Source organism: Nylanderia fulva, unplaced genomic scaffold (assembly GCF_048542155.1).
Source record: "Nylanderia fulva isolate GAGA-0341 unplaced genomic scaffold, ASM4854215v1 Scaffold47, whole genome shotgun sequence".
NCBI classification, from domain to species: domain Eukaryota; kingdom Metazoa; phylum Arthropoda; class Insecta; order Hymenoptera; family Formicidae; genus Nylanderia; species Nylanderia fulva.
The window spans coordinates 633,670-659,668 of NW_028190554.1; the positions used below are offsets into that span (position 1 = coordinate 633,670).

The 25,999-nt window shown below is 27.6% G+C and overlaps 3 protein-coding genes across 4 annotated transcripts in view; 1 reads left to right on the forward strand and 2 right to left on the reverse strand.

Annotated features, from left to right (window-relative positions):
- LOC114937858 (COMM domain-containing protein 4) overlaps positions 1-25,999 on the reverse strand; it is a 113,595-nt gene that overhangs the window by 74,979 nt on the left and 12,617 nt on the right. The gene's annotated exons all lie outside the window — the stretch shown is intronic.
- Tk (tachykinin) overlaps positions 1-25,999 on the forward strand; it is a 57,132-nt gene that overhangs the window by 24,497 nt on the left and 6,636 nt on the right. The window lies entirely within an intron of this gene.
- On the reverse strand, positions 14,146-17,169 carry LOC146721464 (uncharacterized). The gene is made up of 4 exons (XM_085486691.1): positions 17,075-17,169; positions 16,818-16,971; positions 14,902-15,113; positions 14,146-14,230 (listed from the first exon to the last, which is right to left on the reverse strand). The coding sequence occupies exons 1-4, from the start codon at positions 17,167-17,169 to the stop codon at positions 14,146-14,148; spliced, it is 546 nt and encodes a 181-aa protein (XP_085342817.1).

Consider the following 25,999-nt stretch of genomic DNA (forward strand, 5'->3'; position numbering starts at 1 on the left):
CTGGACAGTATTTTTATACATCGTCTACGATGCCACTCACGTTACCTTCTGACTTGCTATACCTTCTAACTGCTTATTATGCGTTACTTTACATTGCCGATTTAGAACGTCAGTTCTACTGTTTCTCGGCAAACCGCAGGGAATCTAACGTCACAATTTAATCTGGAGTTGTGAAATTGCACGAGCCGATAAATTATAATCGGGCGGTTATGAAACGACTATATCGAGTTTGCACGTAGGTGGCTTTCCATAGGCAACTGTTGAGTGCCGCGGCAAGTGATTCCTAATGAAATCCTCAGCGGTTGACGGATGTGCCTACCGATTAAAGTGATTATAACGTTTGCTGACGAACTACATACATCGGAAGCAATTATCGTCGCCGCGCACACTGCATATTGCACATATATACGTGGCTAAAACTTTCTCGAGATATATGTATAGACACATCTCTCGGCAATCCGCCATACTGTTTTTGCTACGTTACTTTACGCTAAAATTCACGAGAGTTTGTTTATTCTGGGATCCATTAGATACTCATCACACAAGTATGCTTTTCCCTCAAAATTGACGTGCATTTCAAAGTTGAGAAGAGAATTGATATGTTATCAGTTTGAAGTGTTGTCCATCATTCAGAAAATGGTCATTTCGACTAACAAGCTAACAATCTGACAAGTCAATTTGCACGAGTTAGTGTTGGCGTTATATACGTATCTATTCGAATCTCATATAAATCTACAAAATACATCCTATTTATAAAACAAGAAAATTAAGTTAAATCGCCAACATTTATATAATTTTATAAGAAATGTGAAAGAGTATTTATAGAAAAATTACAATACAAAGTGACAATAGTCGTTATGTACGCCGAAAAACGAAAGAAAGAGTTTCCGCATCGGTTCATACTTTTCATACATTTAAATGTGATTAAAGAAGTTTTGTATGAAAATGTACTCAAAATTGCTTCGCTTACCGCCTCTTTCATGTTCGAAGTAATTATGGAAACCATATATCTCACGAGATATCTTGTATATAAATAGGAATAGCCTATAGATAACATCTTTACATATAAATATAATAAATTAACGTTCCACTTGTAGGTAAAATATATAAAAACCATTTTCATTCAATTTAAACAAACAATTACATCGAATCGGAGATTTATTACAAAAGTGTAGGATACTTTTGCATTAAAGAGAAAGATTATTTCTTATAATTCATAAGCAGGGGTTGATTATATATGCTAATTACGATAGAATGACGCATGAGATGCATTCTAGCATATAGTAACACAATGACGTCCGATATACATCGTCACATAATCAGTGAACACGTAAAAGGCGGACAAAAATAAGACATTACACTTTATATAGGAAATCATTCACAGTTTCTAAATATGTGCTCATCAATTATAAGACTGATATAATTTTTTTTAACATGTATATAATCGCAGTTTTATTGTTATATGGAAATTTAGAAAATTATGTATTACATTAAAAATATCATGAGACACTTTATTATTCAATATCAGACGTGTAAATCGTTGCAAACATAATCGTAATATATGTATGAAACATTTTATGTATCATGTATCATAAATGCATAACATTTTGTCAAATAATACGCGTTATATCAAATAATTGCTCTTTCAATCTTTACTTTATCTTTACGTTGATTTCAACACAAATAGCACATTGTTGTCAACATTTTGATGTCAAAAACAAAAAAAACTTAAAAATAATACTGCTAGAAGATTATTAAGAGAGTTATTCTCGAGCAATTTTCTAGCGTCGCTTTAAAGCTTTCCGCGCGCCATTTCATAATAACCAAAAATGAAAAGTAAACTAATTATATTCGTATATTTGGATATATCTTCGTATATTTGGAAGACTAGCACAATATATGTGCTGTGCCTCTTTTTATCTCTTACGTTTTTATTTTTCTTTTCTTAAATATTTATAGTTTATAATATTTTAAATTTAAAACAAATATGATTTATTATCAAGAATTATTTTTAGAATAAAATAGAGAATTACAATATTATATATATTTAATTGAATACACTAAATATTTTTATAAATATTTATTACTCGTTATATATTTTTAAGGTACGCGTGTAAAGTATTTTTGCTTTAAAAATATTTTTAATGTCTCTCCTAGAATAGTTTATAATCAGTGTCTTCCGAAACGCATCTTCATTATGTAGATGCGCAATTCTTCGGTGCAATGTGTTGCGACGAACATGTTTTCTGCGTTTAATGATTTTTTTATCGCTACTTTAAAAACCCCTCGAGCAGTTTCTTTCGCTTCGGAAGGTAATAGTGGAATGAAATACTGCTGAAAGTGAGAAGAAACGAAAGAAAGTTTACGATTTTAATCCGTATTCTTAAGAGTGGTTCTAAAACTAGATGTCGTTCTCGATATGCTACATCCATAGACCTATCGATTTAATGTAATTCGAAATTAAAGTTATTTTTTAAAATTTATTTATTATTAAAATCATTATAAATCGTTTATATTAAGAAAATGATATTAGTGATTTAAATAATTAGATAAATAGATGAAGAATAATAGAGTGATTATTACATTGTAGAAATTAGAGCTTAAGTTCGCATGATGGCATTAAATCGGTCTATTAATCATCATTTGGTTTATATCGTAAGTTGACGTAATAATAGAATTTTAAATATTAAATAAATATCATTGTGATATTGCAGTGCACTGTAAAGTACGTTTTGTCATATTAACGTAGTCATAAAAGTTTTTGTATTATAAAATAAATAATATTTTATAATAGTAAAATACTCGCAAAAAATATACATATATATATATATTGCAAGAATTATAAAACGTTGTAACATTGTGGCTATCTGTACATTAAATTGCAGTCAAATTTCTAAACAAAATTTAATTAAATATATAATAGAGTTGATAAATATATAATTTGCACATATTTATTAACGCATTAATTTTAATGAAATAATAAAATATTTTTCTTTCAAGAAAAAAACATTAAATATTTTTATTTAATTTTTAATTTAATTTACTTTTCAAAATATAAATGCTGCAGAATTTTATTAATTAAAACAAATTTTTATTATTATGGCTAAATATGCATAAAAGAGAATGACTAGGATATATGTATCATAATATGTATATTATATGTTATTTAAAAAAATAATATTAAATTAAAAACATATTTAACATACACGTAATAAATGACGAAATGTTATGGTATTTCCATTGATTTTTTTTATGTTATATATATATATATATATATATATATATGAAATAAAAAAAGAAAATTATACTGTATAGGTGTGTATATATAATATAAAAGATACAAATGATATTATGATAATATTAAATACGTATCAGAAAAATTAGAGTTATGATGATTTGGGGAGATATAATATTATTAAGAGTGTCTAAGAGCAGCAATCGTTATAAATGAAATAAAATGGTGTAACAACCCTTAATGGTAATATGAAAATTTATTTAAGCTCAAGCACCCTCTTTTTGGTAGATCGTAATGTCTTTATTGCCCGGGGTTGCTGTTTAGATATCTCGTGTTTCTCTAATTCTGTTATCGTTATATCGCAAGTCTCTCTTCACGCTCTCTTAAATCAGTAATTACACTTGAGTTGCAGGATAAGATTATGGTAATCGTAAGAAGCGTGAATTTAAAGATTAAATTATATAAATACGGATTTTAAAAAATTGTAAATATAAAATATCATTTTTATAATATTAGATCACATTTTATTTAATTAATTATTAATTATTTAATTAAAATTTAAAGTTAATTATTTTAAAAAGAGATAATTATAATATTTACGATATATCTTTCGACTATTTGCTGTTTAACTATTTTGAGATTGATAAAATATAGAACTCAGTAAGATATATAAAATTTATTACAATTTAACCAAAATGTAGAAAAATATATAACTTTTAACAAAATTTTTTACATTTTTTAAAACATTAGAATATATAAAGAAATGTAAAAGTCTTCTTTAGCTTTGAATATATAAAATAGCGTTAATAGATATGCTTAACATTTAGACAGCGAGGGTTGATAAGATACAATGTGATCTGAAATCATAGCGCTTTGAAATCATAGATTCTTGTAAATGTGAATCTCTTATAGTAGATATCTATATATCGCCGGAATGTAAATGTCACAATAGCTTAAACATTATCCGTTATTCGATACCATATATACTTTTACTCTGCTTTATGCAATATGCAATGCTAAATGCAATTTGAAACCAGTTAACCGCGTTTAAAGATAATACTATATTTGTATTTCACTTTGAAAACTATGCTTTTTTTGTCATATTTTTATCAACTCAAATATTAATATGAGAACTGCATTGCATATGTTTGTATGAGATTTCATATTTATAGATTATTTTATTAACAAACAATTGATTTTTTAGACATATTTTAACATATTTTAAACATAAGTTTATTTAATATAAAAATTATTAAGAATGAGAAAATAATTTTAAATATACATTTTGTTAATGTACTATTTACATGTAAAGTTATGTTTATATTATTTATAATTATATTAAAAATATAAAAAGCAGAATAATTTTTTAATGTTTTTAACCCAATAATAAGGAATATTTAATCTCTTCTTGCTCAAATTCTTGACTATCAACTTATTATATTAAATACATAGCTAAAAATTCTTGGGGAAATATTATTTTATATCTCAATATGTTCAGTAAGATGCAAGTACCTCGACAAGAAGATATTTTAAGAGAGAAATCGAGAGAGAAGTTTGTACTTTTTATCCATACTTTCCGTAGCTACTTCTCGTAGTTTCTCATTGATCTTACAGTTGCTCGTCGGTTTGAGATTCATCAATACAATTATACTGTTTTCTGCCATTTCATTTTTGAATCAGCTCATTTCTATGTATATCTATTCTTTTACTTGTTTCCCCATCCTCGATCAATTAAATTTTTTTTATCTCTTTTGAATAAATTTTATTCTTTTTATTTCATTTACTTATTTAAACATTTTTTGCGGCACATGTATCTTTCAATAACTTATTTACATCTTTACACATTTTTGGGTGTGGCATACACTCTATTAATATTTGAATATATTAATACAATAATTTTTTAAAATATATTTTTCTCTTTTATAAATTACATAAACGCGTTTTTTTTAATTTCTATTTACGCTAATCTTTGACATTAAAGAAAAATAAAAAGAGGCAAATATGTGTAAGATAACAAAATTATATAAATGTAAGTAAATATTGATATTGTATAAAAAGGCGTTGTTATTATATAATTTAAAAGTAAAGACTTGTTCAGAAAATTTTGTGTAAAAATACGAAATTATTATCGACAAAAAGCGCATTTACGCTAAAAAAAAGAGCAACTCTCATTCGAGGTGTCAACAGCTCTTGGAATAAAGAGCACATACTACACATAGAGCACAATGCATAATATGTATATATATAAAGTGTTCCAGATTATTTACATTTTTTCATAAATAAATTATTTTAATTAAAATTATGTATTACTGAACAAGTATGTGTCAAAATAACAAGTATTTTTAGTTATGAATGACCGAATGTCAATAATACTTCATTTAATTTCCGATATTTAATGTTAGTAATGTCAGTAATAAACAATTTGCGAAAAGAATCAAATTAAAATTTTGCGAAAAAAGATCGATTAAAAATAAATCTGTGGGTAAAAGTCGATGCGAAAGTGCTGGGATACTCGTGTTATCTGAAATACGGGCGCTGACGTATATAGGAAAATTGCGCATATCTTTCCACTATTTCCTGGTCCACAAGAGATTGTGCACAAGAGATTTTCCATTTATTTATAGGGATATAATCAAAAGAAAATATTTTCTCAAGACACGCTTCAATGGAAAAAAATAATAACTGAAATTGAGATATATATACTTATATTCTGGAGTTCTATATTTAAAACTATTGTAAATAAATCTGAAATATATATATACATGTATATTGGAGTTCTGTATTTAAAACTATTGTAAATATATCTAACGATACTCTAAAAGTATGTATGTATAATTTTGATACGATAAGAATATTGCAACTGTAAAATTAAAATTTTTTAAAAGAATTTTTTATTTGTATATGAAAATTTTGTTTATTAAAGAATATATCATAAACACGTTAAATAAACACATAGTACACATATTATAAACAACATATATAATGTCGCGTTCCTTCTCAAAAATTATCTATTTAACTTTAAATCTTATTAAAAAAATCTACAAACAAAACGGAATATTACTTTGGCCATAAACAATGGTTCGTATTTCAACTAAAAATCCCGTTTTTTACACTGGGTGCACATGCTTGTACATATGCATCCGTCACTGTCGATTTTATCGCAGTACACCCTTTTCAGGACGATAACAGCACGCAACGCAGAGACATTACCAGTGATCTAATTTATTGTTGCGTGACGTGAATTTAAAATCGCCTATCATTGCGTCTACTTTAAAAAAAGAGATTGATAGATTATTCTGTTTACTAATATAGTCATGCTAATATGATCATATTAATTAATGTTTGTCAACATAATTCTTTAAAAAATACTATATATGTATATTATTAATAAAAATAATAAATTATATAATATTAAGAAAGAAAAACATATCTAATGTAATTCATAGTTTATTTAAAAAAATACGAAAAATACGAAAATATAAAGTCGATTTAGTCAAACAGTCTTTTTTTTTAATCTATTTTTTATTTATATAATTTTTATTTATATAATGAGCTACGAGTACAATTTATCTTTCTCTTTCAACCTTATTCTTTCCTTTTTTAGAATAAAAAATATAATTTTATTTAAAATATACATATATAATTTGCAACAAATTTTGATAATAGACAACGATTTTTAAAGTTTGCTTATAGAATTATTTATGATCGAATAAAAATAATTAGTTCTAGATTTGTATATAGTTTTAGCTGCCATTTATTTTTAAAAGGCTGAAAAATGGTGTACTTGGATAGGTATAACATAAAAGCACCGTTCATTCGTTTATCGACGAATAGACGAAAAATGTTTGAGAGATGTAATCTCATTAAAGATTTATGCCAATCGCCGTTAGTCTCGCTTCGATATTCTTTTTATAAAATTATTATGCGCAACCGTAATAAAAAACAATAATAAAGAAAAACATAAAAGATAAAATATTATAAAACAACTGATTGTTTACGTCTAAAAATCGATAATATGCGTAAATCCTTTTGTCTTTTTCAATAATAAAAGAGAGAAGAACGAGAGAGAAGCAATTCTCAAAGTGATTTGCTGTGGTAAACCACACTTGACAGAATCGGTTCAAAGTATCTAGCTTCTGCTTGAAATCATTCGAATACTGATACTTTGTATCGGTCCACTTGCAGACAAATAGCAATATCGAGACAATACAAGATGAAAATGTGAGCGCGTATGTGTATGTATACATATATGTGTAAATGTGTAAAATGTTCAAAAACCTCCCTATCCAAGAGGAAATTCTTTGACTCCTACATACATATACATGCATATATATATATATATATATATATATATATATATATTCGACGCGTGAAAAATCATTTATTAAGTTTATTAAATTTAATAAAATTAAATTATTAAATTTATTAAATTATCAAAAGAGAATCCGTTAGAATATTTATAGAATATTATTATATTTATAATATAAAAATACAGATTATAATATAAAAATACATCAAGCAGAACAAATTTTTTTTTAATATGTTGCGTATCTTTTCTAATATTTTAAAAAGAAACTTTTCTTGCATGATATATCCTGAATGTCTTCTAAAATTGCACATATGTTAAATATAAAAGCAATAAATATAAAGATTTGTCTTTTGTTTCTGATTTGAAGATTTGAATTCGTTTTTCACGCGCTAATGTTTTTGTTACTTATTTGATATAAATGTAAGTTTTTGTAATATTTTGCTTATCTTTTTTCATGTTTTCAAAAAAAGTTTGCATGTGAGACGTGATATATCTTTTTCAAACTTACAAATTTGTTAGACATAAAAGTACGAGACCTTTAAAATCTCTCGAGAATTCACGCATTACGTTAATATTCTTGTAGTCAAATTCCTTGCAAACACCTGTGTACCGATTTGAAATAGTCAACTTAAATTGCGCATATGACACATACGTATATTGAAATTACTACATATATATACATATAAAATTTGTATTAAATCTTAGTAATATAAATTTATTATTATTCTTGAGTACAAACTAATAGAGAGAAATTATTAAAAGTATCGTAAGATTATTAAAAACGTAATTTTAGTAAAATGAATATTATTTACAACTTTTTACTATTTAATAATATTTAATGTATATAAGATACTTTCAATTTCAATATGTATATTCTTGCTCTAGACATCTTATAAAGTCTTTGAGATTTCGTTCAATATACCATATGATACATATGATGTAATTGTATCAATCGATGACATATAATCAATGCCACTTGAAAATAATTTTATCAAACAAATTATTCTATATTTCTACAAATATATAAATAGCAAAATAAAGGAGAAATTTGTAAGATACGTATTCTATATAGTTATAATGTTATTTGAGAGGAAATAGAAAGATGTCATTATACTTTTGCAATTTTCATGAATGTGTAAGATATGTTAACGAGAAAAGTCATTTATTTTAAAGCGTATTCGTGATGGAAAAGCCCGTCCGAATTGCTTGCTGAACTTCTTACGAAGGCTATACTGCACAAGTAAATTCATTTCATTTTAGATTGTAGCTCATTGTTAAATTTGTCGCATTTGAGAAGAGAACTTGCGTAAGAGTTTGCGTAGAAGGGTTTAAAAAAGAATTTTACTATTAAAAATAAACACGCGTTGAAAATTTATTTTATCTAATTTCTATTTTTTTCTCATTTTTCTATTTTTATTTATCTAATAAAATAATTTATATATGTATATATATTATTGTATTAATAAAATTTGCCATTTACAATACAAAATAATACACATTATTTCCACTTTAAACTTTCTACTGAAAAAAAAATTAGAAATGTTAAATATTGTATATTTTTTTAAAAAGCTATTATATCAAATATACAGTCATCAAAATATATTGTCTAAATTGTACGTTCTTATTATAATTTTTGCGGACCGAAAATCTAGCAATAAAGAATTTCACGAAATATTTATTTTATCTCTTAAAATTGTGTCCTCTCATAAAACAATTTTTCTAATCAATCGTGATTCGATTTAATTTTGCATTTAATCGCCGAAATAAAACGAAGTTTATGTTCAACATAAGGATGCATCCGTACTATTTCATTAACGCAATTGCTCCATACATAACTACATCTTGAAACATCCTGAAAGAGACGATATCAATCGGATCCATCGGCGAGTCAGCCGTAATCGGTGGAACAGTCGCATTCGTCGTCCGTCTCCAACGAAAGGACTTGCGCCGATAAATTTGGCATCCACGATGGACTTACAAATTTTTGCACGTATGTCACACTGTAGCAAAATCCCTTGCTAACGTCGCCCTTCACTCGGCAGTTTATATTCGACGATTGTTTGTAGAGTGTTAAGGGAGGCCCTGGCCTCTCCTCGCGGCGGATAAATGAGAATCCTCTCCAGACTTGTCTTGCCACGACTGTGCTTCGGTTTGCCGAGTTTCAGGACGAGTAGGATCCGTTAACCATTCTCTCTCGATGGGCCTTGAGACTCGGGTGGCCGTCTCGGTGCTAATCTCGGATCGATTCTGCTCGTCGCCGTACGAATATCGTTGCGCGTTACTTCTCGCTGCGTTAGAAAAAGTGGACTTCGATGTCTTGCGAAATACGTCCTGATTTACCGCCTTCACTCTCTCGCAGAAAGATTCCAGTTTCTTTACCGGATCTGTCTCGTCGTAAAGAGAAGATGATGAGCAGCAGCAGTAGACAGTTGATGTCCTTCGCGATGAATTGTTGTCGCTTCTTTCAGCATTCCCGTTACTCCCGATGCAAGTGCAAGAACCAGTCAGACATGCCGCTGGAGGATCATGGAAGAGTTCCTTGCATTCGCACGTAGATTCTGCAGCATCGCGTCTTAATACCTCTCTCAAATTTTCCGATGCGATTTTGCTAGAGGTTTTTCTTGTCTCGGAAGATAATTCTTTGCCCGAGGGATATCTCCTGGTAGCCTTTTTTCCTAACACTTTCCGCGCTTCTATCGTTTCTTCTCCGCTGTTTTTCAGATCATTGCTCAATTTATACTCTCGAGCTAATTCATTCGAGTCGTCACGGAGCGTTTGATATGCCGAATCATCCGGTAATGATGCTTGCGACTTAAAATCTTCCAATTCGATCTTATCACCAAAATCATTTCTCTTGACGTGATCGGAGATTGTCTCAGATCTGTTGAACGCGGAATCGTCATATACCGTCTCATGTCGCAGATCTCCTTTCGACTGCACTGATTTAGATTTTCGAACCGAAATTTCCCTCTCGTAATTGATCCGTTTATTCGTATTTGATCGACGGGTGCTCTCATATTGCGGCCGATAATTATGCTGGGCAGAATCGTTTACGTTTTCTCGGCAACGACAATATCTCGAACAATCGATGGTTTCGTCTTGCTCGGTGTCCTCGCAACAACAACCGAGCCATTGCTTATTCTCATTAGTGCGTACCATTTCGCACAATTTGCCGGGTTCTCTTAAGAAATCCGGCCTGCGATAACACGGCAACCCACATTCTCCTAAAACGCCCGACTCTCGTCGCTGTTGATTCGTGTTATTCTTGTACTTCGACTCTCGTGCTCGTCGGTAATTCCTATCGATTAACGTTCCCATAATGGAGGTGGACGCTTTGAGGGGAGATCCCACTTCGTTCTCCCATCGCGAAGTCCGCCACTGTGGCGAACTCGTCTCAGGCAACCCCATCAACCTGTTGGATCGCGAATTTAGAGTCCAAGAAGTCGGTTGTCTGGATCTCTTTACGGGATAACGATATCCGGAAATATTACGTTCCCTGTAATCCAGGGTCTGCATTGGAGCATGATGAGAAAGCGCGGCTGTTTTACTTCGGCCAGAATAAAATTGATTAAGGGACTGTTGATTTGTAAAGTCGCTGACGTCACTCTCTTCGTTAAATTGCTTTCTTCGTGTATCTACCTTTTGTTCGTCGACACAATTTTTTTCTTTCATCTTCTTGTGAAAAGGCATGATATTTGGATGAATCGACTTATTAAATTTTTTCCTACGCAACGATTTAAACGTTTGAATTCTTGCGGAATTTCTGTCGACTATTCTAGAGCCGTTAATTCTGGATTCAGGAAAGAATCCATCTTGAGATTTTGAGTTTTTAATAACCTCGAAACTGGTCGTTTCGGTAACTGCTGGCCACATTTTGTGATCTATTCTGGAATACGAACCATAAAATCTCGGTGAAGATTCGCGATACTTGTAGGAATTTCCTTTACTCGATGGCTTTAAATACGTAGATTTTTTAGCGGCAGTATTTAAATATTTTTTAGAATTTTCATGTAAGGTAAAATCAGGATTGCTGTAGAAATGAGATTTTTGCGACGGACAGCAATAATTGCAAGCATCCACAGTGTTACGACTGGAGGACCATTTGATCTTTTTTTCCAAAGCAGCTACATTTTTATTTTTCTTCAACTTTACCCTAGATTCTATTTTTTTTAATGATTTAAACCGTGTATCTGAATACCTTACGCTGCAGTTGCTAGACCTTTTCGTGCCAGCATAATCCTCGTCGCCGCTGCTTACCTCGAGGCGACAATTTTGTTCGACATCCTTAATGTAATTCAATATATCTTTGTCCTTCAGATTCTCAAGATGATTGGTTCTTCTATGCTTTTCATAATTTTTAAACCACTGAATATCCTTCTGACTTTTGTTACCGTTGATACATTTTACTTTTTCATTTTTCGACATTATTTATATTAATTTATATTAATTATTATAACCACACGCGCGACTCAAAACGTAACGATGTAGCAGCGTGCGTTTACAAACTTCTCGAATAATATATAGTGTGCGATGCATCACATTTCTTTAGATAGAGATTTAAATATATTTTGCTTATCCACATATTAGTGTTGATGTTGATCGTTCACAGGACTCAAGAGTTCGCAACAGTGTAAGGTTAGACTGTTTAAAAATTCTACGATACCTTTTATTTTCGATAACGCTAACGCATACGATTTAGTCGTGAATATAGTCATAGAAATATGATCGATGTTTTCTACAACGACGTTTGAATTTAATATATAAATTATTGTAAGATCATAAAATTTTGAGACATTCTATTCATGGTATAAAAATGCGAGATGTAGCAATATATACAATAACTTATTTAAGCATATGTTAATTAACAATAAATTATTTAAGCATATATACTATTTGCTTTAATAACGCTCATTTTCAGTAATATTTTTGCTTATGATTTATATGAATAGCAAAAGTAATTTCAATTAATAAATAAATAAAAAAGAAAACATGCATATATACATACATACATATATAAATACACACATAAATAGAAATAAACCTCAGATATGTCAGTTGTATTACATTAATTACATGTCTCGTAAAAAGTGACACCATGTGAAAAGTGAGAGCTATTAATTTTCATTAATGATTGATCAATATATTGCCATAATTTTTTATCTTTTATACTATAACATTTATTAATCGTTTTTGTTTGTGTATATTTTATGTACAATAAATGAGTATTACGTGAAAAATTGAAAAAGTGTTTTTAAACTTTTTGTTAAAATTAATAATTTAATTTAACAAATTAACGGACGACTAATTTATTTTCAGTTAGTTATGACACACTGATGACGTATCTTACATCGCTGTCAAAATTTTAGAAACTTTGCAATTTATTTGGTGATTATCTTTTAATATCGAGCAGCTGAAATTATATATGCATATTGTGTAAAAGAAAGCATGGGTGACGATATTATTAAAGTATATACAGGAATGATAATGCTTTACTATGCTTTCGAATATTCTCGTGTGCATTAACCTAGTCATCAATCTACAATTCAAATAAAACACAAAAAAGCAAGTTTAAACATTTTTTTATATCTTTTTAGACTTTAGACGAATCATAATCAAAATATTTTTTATTAATTTTTTTCATTAAAATTATAAAAATATCTCGTTAATTTAAATATGCCACACCAATTTTTCATATTTCTTAATTGGCTTGATATCTCCTTTAATTGGAAAAATCCAGCACTGAAAATTTATAATTTGATACATAAGGTAAACAGCGCGCCAAATAACTGTTTTTCTTTTTTGTTTATATTTGATCAAACAACTAATATTTACTTTTATAACCGATTAAAAATTTCAGAAAAAGCGCGGTTTATAAAATTTACATAATGAGAAACGATATTACCAAGCTAATCGTCAATATTATTGCAATGCTTTACATTTTTTAATTATATTCAAGCGCTATAATTGTAGATTTTTTAATTTGTTGATAATAATATATTGTTTAATCAAATCTGGAAAACTTCTATATAAATAATGCTTCATCAATTTATGTTGGGTTGTAAAATGTCAAATGTTACAATGGATCGATGCCGATGAAACTAGCATTGATTTTTGAGAGAACCTTTTGAAATGACAACGTTGCTTTATTGATATGAATAATTTCTTTGGAGGATGTTAAACACATGAAACAACGAAGCAGAAAATTAAAAAAAAAAACAATATAGTTTGTATGATTAATATTTTATGAATTAAAATTGTTCACGTATTATTTCTACAACAAAATATAATATATATAAAAAATAATTAAATAATAATATTTCCGCACAGGCTCCGATTGCCGTTGAGATTTTATTTTTATTGTAACACAATAATTCGAGCCGAGATTAACTGTTTTTATATTAAATAATAATAACCAAATTTTTATAAATCTTGCCAATATTTCTATAAAATTAAATAAACCACTATAATTTCCGCTTGCAACATAATATTATATCATATTATCATTAATATATCTATATTTATTTATATAAAAAAATATGATAAAAAAATAAAAAAATATATTTATTTGATTTTATTTTCTTTCATAAGTAAAGCACATTAGTTATTCATTTAAAAAGATACGTTTTCGCTTTAAGATGCTTGCTCTTCTTTTTTGTTGCGTATCTGTTTCAGTATCGTAACACGGTCTGTAATTAAGAAAGCTTTAATTTAAGGAGATCCTAAATGGTTGGCCGAACTTCGACGAATGCTTTGGAGAAGTCAGTTGTTTTTTTCCTTTTTATCGACCAAATATGAGGTTAGATAAACTATAAATCTATTTATTAGCTATACGAATTGTTTTTTACCTAAAATTAGAACGCTTCGCCCTTTGTTAATATTAATGCTTTAATTTGTACACGAAAAAGATTTATCACAATCTGTATAGTCTCATATTTCTTGATTACAGAATTATAAATTCTAATTCTGTAATCAAGAAATATGAGATTATATACAGATTGATAAATCGTCCTGTACAAATTAAAGTATTAATATTAACAAAGGGCGAAGCTATTCTAAATTCAGGTAAAAAACAATCCGTATAGCCAATAAATAGATTTATAGTTTATCTAATCTCATATTTTGTCGATAAAAAAGGAAAAAAACAACTGACTTCTCAAAGCATTTGTCGGAGTTTAGCCAACCGTTTAGGATCCCTTTAATTTTAATTTTAAGTTGATTTGTGTATTTATTATCATAAAAAATTATTTTTGATAGATAAAAAAGTAATTGATATATTTCCAAGTATTGTACGTTTAATTTTGATTTAATAATAATAATAATATTCAAACTTTAGAACAATTTGTGAACATATAAATACCGTAATTCCGTTCCAATTTCGATAATAGTTTCTTGTAATTGTTCAATAACTGAATGCCACGATGTCATAAAATTGTCATCAACAATGTCCTCTTTACATTCATATCTCATCCACATTCCCATAGTAAGAATTACGATTATTATTACAATTCCTTGTACCACTAACAACCACTGATTACGAAGCACGTTCTTCCAACATTCGCTCGCCGTAATCTTTTCATTGTACATCATAAAACACATTTAAATAGTGTCATTTTTTAACGTGATTAAACAAAATTTTTTTATTGTAGTCATATTTTTAATTATAACAAATTTAATTTTAAAAAATGTATTTGATTAAAGTTAACTATATATTAAAGTAATTAAATAAAATCTTTTAAATTAACAAACTATGATTAAATTACATATTAAATAATTTATAAAACATATTTTGTAGACAATTTTGATTAATTGTAAATTATATATATAAACATAATTTTAAAATTTATATAATTTAATTTTTCTTTTTCTAATATATTGAGTTTTCTTTGTAGAAAACTTTAAATATATTTTTACATACTTTTGCTATTATACTTGTCTACTTAATCTTTTACACTCGGAGGTGGCGCGTTTCGAGTTTTACAGAAAACTTTTAATGATATCGTTACGATATTTTGAAAGTATAAAGAATTAATTAAATATAAAAAAAATCAAAATGAGCTCTATCTGGGTACTATCAAAATCGGCTCTTGATACAGAGTCTATGTAATTGGAAAGATATCTATTGAGAAATTAAAATACATTTATTGTATCCTTTATTTTAGAGTAATTAATTAAAAAAAAATTTGATAATCAAAAAATGTCTTTTTCTGCTTTCTCTCTTAGATATAACAATGCAATTATCAAAATACAGTGGGTAAACCAAGCTTGTTTAGTTTTCATTATAAAAGAGTAAACTCTCTTGGCAAACAAATTCCGCATAAATATTTTTCATCTTTAATTTTGGGGAACACCTTGAGCGTCATTGAATCCGAAAGTTTAAAAGCCTCTCATTGTATATAGAGTACGCTGACATCCCGTAGAAATCGTAACATTGTGTGTCGTGGGAATTCTATTTATCGACTTTCTCGACGGCCTTTCGGTTACTCAGCTGTCGTTAAAACTTTTAAACCCGTCAACGCACTTTTACACAACACGCCGTAAGCTGTACAAAATATATTTTTCGAAATGACGCAAAAGAGAGAGAGAGAGAGAGAGAAAAAGAACTTTTTTAATTCCCATAAAAATGAATATTTCAATGTATGTAATAATAAATTTGTATCACATTTACTAGCTATCCTTTTAGATATTCTAATAGATATCCTTCTAGCTATGGATGATATAATATGTTAACCTACAACCCAATATAACATCTTATATCATATGTATTATTTTGGTATAGTTAATTTATTTTAAATATTAATGCAATAAATTAAAAAAAAGTTTATTATAATTTATTATAAATATTGAAATGTTTTAAACGGAGCGTAAAATATTAAAAATAAAGTATATCAATATTCACTACAAATGTTAAAAGTATATTAATATACCATGCACATTACGAATTTTTATTTTTAATTTTTACAAAACGTGTTTGCTTTCGATAAAAAAGAGATACTGTACAAAGTTTAACCAAACTTTGTCAATAAAATTTTAAAATATGACGTCAATAAAATAATGTCTCGATATTAAAACTTTCTAACGAATACGTTAAATGGAGAGAATAGCAATTGAGCTTGACTTGCGAAAGATCATTACGTGAGGTTATAGCTGGATGTCCATGTATCTTTTCAGAGCGTTTATGACTATTAAAACTTCAATTATTATTATTGAAGCTTCAATGTTACAATAAAGCGGTATAAAAAGAAAATTATAAAAATTTATAACAAACGGAATAACCTTTAATTTGCTTTTGTATAAGTCCGTATTTCTTCGTACTTCTACAGTCTTCTTATAATTAGTACTTTTGTTCATAAAATCATCAATTTCAGAATTTACTCGTAACCTTAACGCTTTTGAAGTATAACTGTTTAATTTGTCAAACTTGGCTATACTGAAATAAATATAGTTGTATTGTCACTTTCTATTTAGTTATCCCATGCAACAAATATACGTGAATATATGTGAAATTATCTTATACAATTATATAATTTTACGTGAATATATGTGAATTCAAATGATTCTCCTTGAGTGTTCTTCTTCTTGATCTATGAAAAATATCGAATGATGAATGAGCTATGAATTTAACCATACTGTTGTAAACAGAAAATTTGGCGAAGAACCACAAATACGAGAAATTAAGCTAAATATTCAACTCACTTACTATCGATCTATTTTTGCTATCGATACTATGAGAAATAAAGTTAAAATTAACAATGCCTCCCATTGCAGTACCAACTAAAATTGCATAAAAAATTTTAATTTTAATCAAAATATTTATAATATACAGAAAATATTTATAGTTTTAAATATTTTTTACCAGCTTTACGAGCAGATAAAAAGGCAATTAGATACGGTCGAACTCAGAATTGTCATTACATAGGATTGTAGCATCAAATAATAATCAATATAGTTCTATGACGCTCTTTAAGAGACAAATATTTCCTGATTAAATTGGACAGATATCACGTAACATATATCTTTACGGTTTTCCGATTGGCAAGTTACTGATAGTATTACCACATATCTCTTATCGCATCATCTCATTCCAAATCTGTCCTTCATCATTACGAAACAAGAAATAGCAGTTTCATTCTTTCCAATCAGAAAACGCCAAACTCGTTCCAATCGGAAACAACCTTTTCTTCGCCCTCTCGGTACACTCTTTTTAGATATGGTGTACGATATCTCTAACTTATTTCCTCGCTACATTTCCTTACGTTTTTATGCCAAAGAGAAGTTTCTTTATTCGCTAGCGCCGCTTTAATCGAACGCTTTAAGAGCAATTCACCGTTTGTGAGAAAACGAGTTTTTAAATTTAATGGAAAATAAATTCTTTTCGAGTAAAAAATAATATTTCTGTTTTATATAACTCTTTGATTATTCATTCGTTAAGTCGTTTATATAAAATGCTGTTGAGAAATAAATATTAAGGAAGACAAAAGTGATACAAGATACATTAATTCTAAACTACAAATATAAGCTTATATTTCACTTCATATGTCTGTGGATCCATTTAGTACTCAAGGATTAACACCATCCTTGTCATTTGCAAGAATTTGTCACTCGATGTAAATGATAATACTGTAGCAGAGTACTATAGAGCTTATTGAAGATATTAGTCATGACTATTAATATGTCGTTTAATTACTGTTGGCTTCTACAATAGCGCTGTTTGCAATACACATCATTCTAATTTAATATGTAATTTAATGCATTTGTATACAGTTTACTAAAAATAATTCAATTCATTATGCATGGTATTAAACATAACAGCTTATAGGTATAGTATAATGTTACAATGGAGCCATTTATAGAATTAGTATGTAATAATATATAACTATCTTCACGAGCATGATCTTAATTCATATTTGATCAAAATTAATTCTTGCTTATTTTAATTATATATATTATTATAATATTTTGACAAGTAGAAATATATCCCTCCTAAATTATTAATTATAATAATCGATATAGTTACAAATTTTTAAATAATATGCTAAACAATGAATGTGTGTGTGTGTGTGTGTAAGAGAGAGAGAAAGGAAATATATACATTATTATACTAGCATGTCGAAAAATGCAAAAATGGCAAAATTCCATTTGCATACATTCTATTTAATTATTTCTCTATCTCGCGAGAGCTAACGTATTCTATTCTTATTTTTTCGATTCTTTTATATAATGTATAATTGATTGATCTCGTAACCACCAGAAACTAAAATTAGAATACTATTGCAGAATATGCGTAGTAAGCATTGTAATAGATGTAACGGCAGAAGCAAAGATCATTCTTAACTCTAGTGACGTGAGCAGAAATCCTAGAGGAAATGGTATAAGATTGATTACAGGTGTGAGAAACGTGCGAGAAACGAGTCGGAACGAGCTGTTTTTTGTATCACAAATATACCTAACATACCTAGCACGTGCACACATCCGATGCACAGTTAATATTTATTCGATGTCGTACAATGCAATTACTTATGTTCTCTTTTTGCGAGAAACACGAGAACATATTCACTCTCTATAGGACATTAATAATAAAATTTTCTTTTACTTAATTTTTAAATTAAGATTATTTTTTCAGTTTATATTTTACTTATATCAATAAATTTAAAAAAAATATATACTTTTAGATAATAATAAATTATCAAAAAAATTATCGATTTTATTATTCATCATATTGTCTAATATTTGTTTTAATTACTTGATCTCTAGTTTAATCAAGTTTTCCTGTGAATAAAAGTTTATAAAGAAGTTTATAAAGAAAAACAGTTTATTTTAATACATCTTTTATCATGTAGAAATATGACAACTCAAAATTAAAGAACTGAATTTCATGAACTTTGTTAATTCTCTCGCTTACGTTATCTTACATACTAACTGTTGACACTATAGTGACGTTTACATAGAACATTCATTCGTATTCATGAATAGAAATAGGATTATCCCGCGTTATCGGATTATATCAGATTATAATAGCGTACCAGTGTAGTAGCTCTTTAGATATTTAAACTACTTTTACTAGTATAATTTTGTAAAATAATGTATGGCAAGAAAACTGAAATACATATAAAAATTTTTGAAAATTTGCATATTTTAGAATTATATTCTATAATAAATATATATAATTTAAATTAACAAAATTAACAACAAATGCAATTTAAACTAATATTTAATAGATGTCATATCTATTCAATATACAGATATCAAGATCTATTCTTATTAAATCCATAAGATAATACTTATTATTCTCCACGTGAAGTTTCTACTTTGTATTAGATATCAATCTCAAAAGTTCCATTATGTCGGAAGCGTAGAACATTCACGCGTCTTACTTAGTCTTCAACTATCACGCGAAGTTACTTCATATATGTATATATATGACACTATTCAACAAGTTACTGAGTTACTATTCAACAAGATAAATTATCTACAGAACAACATCATTTAGAAATATATACGAAGTGTCGTCATAGCATATCATTTTTTTCTATATTTTTCGAAAAATTGTAAATGTGAAAGTTTGATAAATTTATTTAATATCCTGCAAATGTAGACTATACTTTTTAGTTAAAAAAAAAATACATAAATTGTATATTTTACTTTTAATTTTTAATTTAAAAATATTATTTATTTAAAATTAAAAATTTATATGTATATATACATATACGTAATAATTTTGAAAATAAATCGTTAGATAAAACGTATTTCTAAAAATATATTTCGTTAAAATTGATAAGAAAATTTTCCGTTATAAGCTCTCGTTAGATTCTAGAAATTCAATTGTTATCTACATATGCATTATATTGATGTTATATATGTATCATATATGTATCGTGTATCACATCAGAAGATCCTGCTTCCTCTATGTTGCATTTACACGATAGCTAGACATCTTCCAAAACTAGTAATATTTGTATAACAAAGTTAAGTCAAACTGTACTTCTAATAATATTAAGATATCTCAAGTGATTAAATAATATGGAAATTATCAATAAATGCGCCCACGCTTAACTGTAAATATGTTAAACACTTTATTCAAAAATGTTTAATTTTTCTCTTGCAGACAACCATTAATTAAATTGTAGATATAACGTAATGGAATATATCGCTCGAAATATTATGCTTTTTAACGATATAATTTTACTGTGCTTTGTGTAGCGATTTTTTCTCTTTATTTGATCAAAGTTATACATTTTTTTTGCATTTCTTGTAATTAAGAGAGTTGTCAGCAGCTTATAAAAGGTGAGTTTTTAATTGTTTCATTGAATAGAGCGTTCGCGTTATAATTGTCTTATTTAAATGAAAATTGAAATACTCGGAAAAGATGAAGAATTAAAGAAACTTAATATTGATCTTTTATATAAGTACAAAATAATAGTGTAAAGAAATTGTCAATTAGAAAACTTGTTAATACTTTTAAAAATCCGGATTTTTATTCAGTTTCTGAAATTAAAAAAGTTTGTAGAATATCGTAAGACGTACGTGCTTTTAGAAAAATTATTCTTCTGATTACACTGTATTTCTTATATAGAATTTAAAAATGAAATAAATCAAGACATAAATCTCTCAAATAATAACACCAATATTAAATGCATATACACAAAAAATTACTTACTTATATTATTAAATACAAAATAAAAATTATTTATTAAGAATAGGTATTTAATCAAAAAATCTTTACTAGTATAAAGTAATTTCCTTTCGTTCGCCTTCATATGTGCAATGATCGAAGTAACAGTGCCGATGCGCGTAGGCGAACAAAGAATAAAGCCTCTTTATTTTTAAAAAAAAAGATATTGACTTAATAATATATGACATATAAAATTTCTATATGTCACATTTATATTTTCATCATTTTTTTAAAGCATGTAAAAAAATATTTGCCGAAGCTATTATATGTATATATATAATTATTATAGAAGAATATTTTTTATTATAAATAATTTTATTATAAATTAAATTAATATTATTTTTTTCGTATAAAAATTTATTTTTTATTATTTTATATTTGTTTTTAACTAAATTAATTCTAAAATATATATTTTGTACGCAAAATAACATACATTATTTTATTTGAAATAAAAAGATGTAGCAATATACGGCTTGAGTAAATTAAATTTATATCTATCTATTAATTTCAGGTATTAATCAAGTTTTTATGTAGAAGGAAATAGAACACACAATTTTTATGACGTAGGTTTGTAGCACTGTACATTACTGTTTTGCATTATATGTATACAACGGCATACTACTTTGAAAAGATAAATGCACTTTTATAGACAATGAAGGGACTCATCTCTGTGAATGATTTTCTCTCATTGCAATTTCTCCTCGAGTATTGTTTAGATTTATCTCGGTTTCTTTATCGATCTCTCTTTTTTTCATAAAAGTTCATCGTTCAAGTAAGCGTTCTTGTTCTTTATACGTGTATGGACTGTATATAGATAAACTCCAATCAATACACAGGAAGTCTTTCCGCGTTACATATGATACACATGTCAATGTTCAACATAAAAGTTAACAAAATTTTAAATAACTTTATTTTACTCATTTTACTAAAAAATTATTCTAAACGTATTGCTATTTAATAATTATGGAAATCGTTAGAATTAATTATTTTTTTAAATTGACGACGTTTTTTCTGCTGTATTCCTCTTTTAATAAATAGAAATAATCAATATACAACAGTATTTTAAATTTAAACTTTTTTATTTTAACTTATAAACGGAATTGTACACAGAGAGAATTTTCTCTTAGAATTTATCCTGAAAATCATGATAATTGTGGAATAATATGGCATTGAAAGAATTTTATAAAAGTTTCTTTGATTAATATTTACCACAATAAAAAATATTAATATCTATTACAATAAGATATAAAATATGTTCGATTAATTTTACTATGTACATATTAATATTTTTATTGTGGTAAATATTAATCAGAGAGAAACTCATAAAATTCTTCCAATACCATATTGTCCCACAATTACCATGATTTTAAATTCTAAGAGAAAATTCTCTCCGTGTATAAGTTTCAGGAAACTAAAACTTTCAATTGCAAACCTAATCTATTGTATTTATTTAATAGAATTATACTTAATAATTTATTTTTTAATTCAAATTATCTACGTAGTATCTAACATCTAATACGCAATATATCTAATTTGCAATAAAGATAATTAAAGTTAAAGAAATGTATCCTAAATGTATTTTATTTTGAACGTAATTATTTCATTGAACATCTTTTCAAATGTCGCGAATAAAATTTCGGAAATTACGCGTACGCGACACATTAGGAAAGCGAAAACGTCAGATTCTCGATCGTCATCTTTAAAGGAATATAACCGTGTGTAAGACAAGCTTGTTCAGAACGATTACACGAGTGACCGGTCGGTGGTGAGAAACAGACTCACCACCACCCATCAGCCGCCCATCAGTCGCAGTATCTCACGTCTTCGCCACCCCTTTATCCCGCTTTTATCGTACCGCACCTCTTCTCATCTTCTCTATACCGACATGGTACGTTCCCGACGTCTTATGCCTCTTCGAACTAGAATTCTCGCTCCGTTTATTTTGCGCGACGAAGAGGCTCATCTCAACAGTTTACAATGTACGCGCGTTAATACGTCTCAGGTTGCCAGGTTTTTTATGATTCCAAAAAGTGGTCTTGCGGTTGACATTTATACATATAAATGTACCTTAAAATTGTTTATTCCTTTTTTTTATTATTATAGTTAAGAGTTAATTGCGTATCGATGCGTGCATATATATATGTCTCCCAACGAATTTTTATTATCTTGGGAATTCTGAATTAATAAACTAATGTAATACTTCACTATAGAAATAAAAATTTATTATTGCGTAATATAGATGTATAATATTGTATATAGGTATATTATACATCTATATTGCGCGTTGCATAATAGGTATACAGACACCGATTGCAAGTTTCCGCACATTGTTGACCTTTGCAATAATATCATGCATATTATCGTTCATTTACGTAAGCAAATCAATTAGCCCGTAGGACAAATTACTAGTATGTTTAAGAACTTGAAGCATACTTGCATAACTATACGTAAACTTACATACGATTACTTGCATTTGATTTGAGATGTATATACTATGTATATACATAGTATGTACTATGTAGATACATATATTGCAAAATGTGAATTTTATTTAAAAAATTAATATGTCTAATCACTAATTTGTAAAACAAAAACTGAGTAACTGGAAGAATAGTGCAAGTCACATGTTATATCAATTAAGCACAGGAAAAGATTCAAATAAGAGAATTTATAAAAAAATATAATAAATAAGATTATAATAAATGCTACATTTTCAACTCAAAATTAAAGTTGTAATACATATGTTTCTATTTAGCGACAGCCAACGACAGACTATTGATACAGAAACAAAACCGTAGATTATTCAGGTATATTCGCGAAACGGAAATTAAAAGATGGAAACAATTTTATTTATGAATAAAATCTTTCTTTATAATGAAAAAAATCTACCTTAATATAAGCTACAAAATTACCTTAATATAAGCTACAAAATTGATCTATTTCTTCATGTCTATCAATAAAACTTATCGTCTTCATTTAGAAAAAGTGTGTAGACAATAGTATATTTTTGCCATATTTAATAATGTAATGCATAATTATTATATTGTTTTGTCAGAAAATGCGTTGATTTTACATCGACACGATAACGCGCTAGAAATTATTTAATTCATTCACATATTTACGCGACGTATACATATATAACGTGTCAATGCCATATGTTTACGAACGATATCGAATCGCGCTGAATAGAAACATATTAAATTAGAATTGATCAACACAACACGATGACGATAATATAAGAACATAAAAGGATGAATAGAAATGAATATATAGCAAAACAGTGTTGTTCAGTCGAGCTAGCTTTTACACACATATCTGTCGCGTGTTTAAATATCACGTATAATTGATCTATTTTATCTATTTCTTATTATATGCTTCTATATACGAGAATAATATTATGGCAAGATATTCAATATTAAAAACTTAACTTCAGTAAATCTGCTAAATAAAATTAATTATTTTTAAGATTTCTTTATATTTATATAATTAACAATTTGTATGTGTGTGTGTAATTAATATTTAATATAATTAACAAAATCTAAGTACTTAAATATTCGTTGTATTTAAATGTTTTTTGCTCAAACTCAGAAAGTGCCAATAAGTCTGTTACAAGAATTTTATATTAGAAGAATATTTAAAACTCGTTCTTGATTAACAACTGGAATGTATCTTATTCATTTCTCGATGGCTACTTTTTTATTGATATTCTTCGGTCTTGCCGTGGCGCGAAATGCTTTGAAAAAAGCATGCCTTTATCCTATCCTTCCATCCGCTAATTATAGCCTCTGCTTTGAACGATAGCGGCACTTTTAAACCCGTATAAAATTGTATAATCTGTTGAGAAGCACGACAAGAATGGAATTAGAAAGAAAGTCGTCGGTTTTTGTATTTAAATTCGACATCAGCATACGAAGTACCTTACTTCTCAGATTTAAATATGCTTCAAATTCATTTAATTTTCTTTAAAAGGAATGCGCTTCTTTTCAAATTAATAAATATTTCTTTTGATTTACCGTTTTTCTTTTTAACTTCGAATTCCTTCTCTCTTTCTCTCTTTCCCTCTCCTTCTTTCTATCTCTTTCTCTTTTTGAGAATAGAACCTCTTAATGCAACACGCATTTATAACATTTCATTTTAATATGAAAGCATTTTTACATTCTCCTGAATTTTCGGCGACCATTTTTATTTTACACGTTTTACTCTCGTGAAAATATTATATCCTCGCAATGCAATTTTCTTTTGCGATAAATTTTCTTGTACGCACAACATATAATATATCATACAGAAAGCGTGTTTTAATCTTTATACATATATCTCTTATATAAAATAGCAGCAAAATTTATTTGCATGCTCGTTGCTCATATGTTAAAATATTTTATATCGATTGATGCAAACAAAGAATTCAAATTAAAAACTTATTAAAAATAATCAACTTTTTCTTTCTGAAGATTAACTTACCAAAAAAATCCTTTTTTATAATATGCAATTAAAATATTATATCTAATAATAATAATTATATATCTACAATTAACCAAAATAAAATATTAATTTCTCTTATTTAAAAATTCTCTTATTATTTAAAAAATATAATATATTAGCCTATCTATTCATTACTTCTTATATTGGGCTTCAACCCATAACAAGAACGAGTACATGATTAGAGTTGACATTTCTTGAATATTTGTGTGAATTTCCGGACTATATAATTAACCTTGACTAGAAGTTCCTGATAATGCAGGCAAATGCAGTTACGTCACATATCGATAAATTAGTTTAGCCTAATATA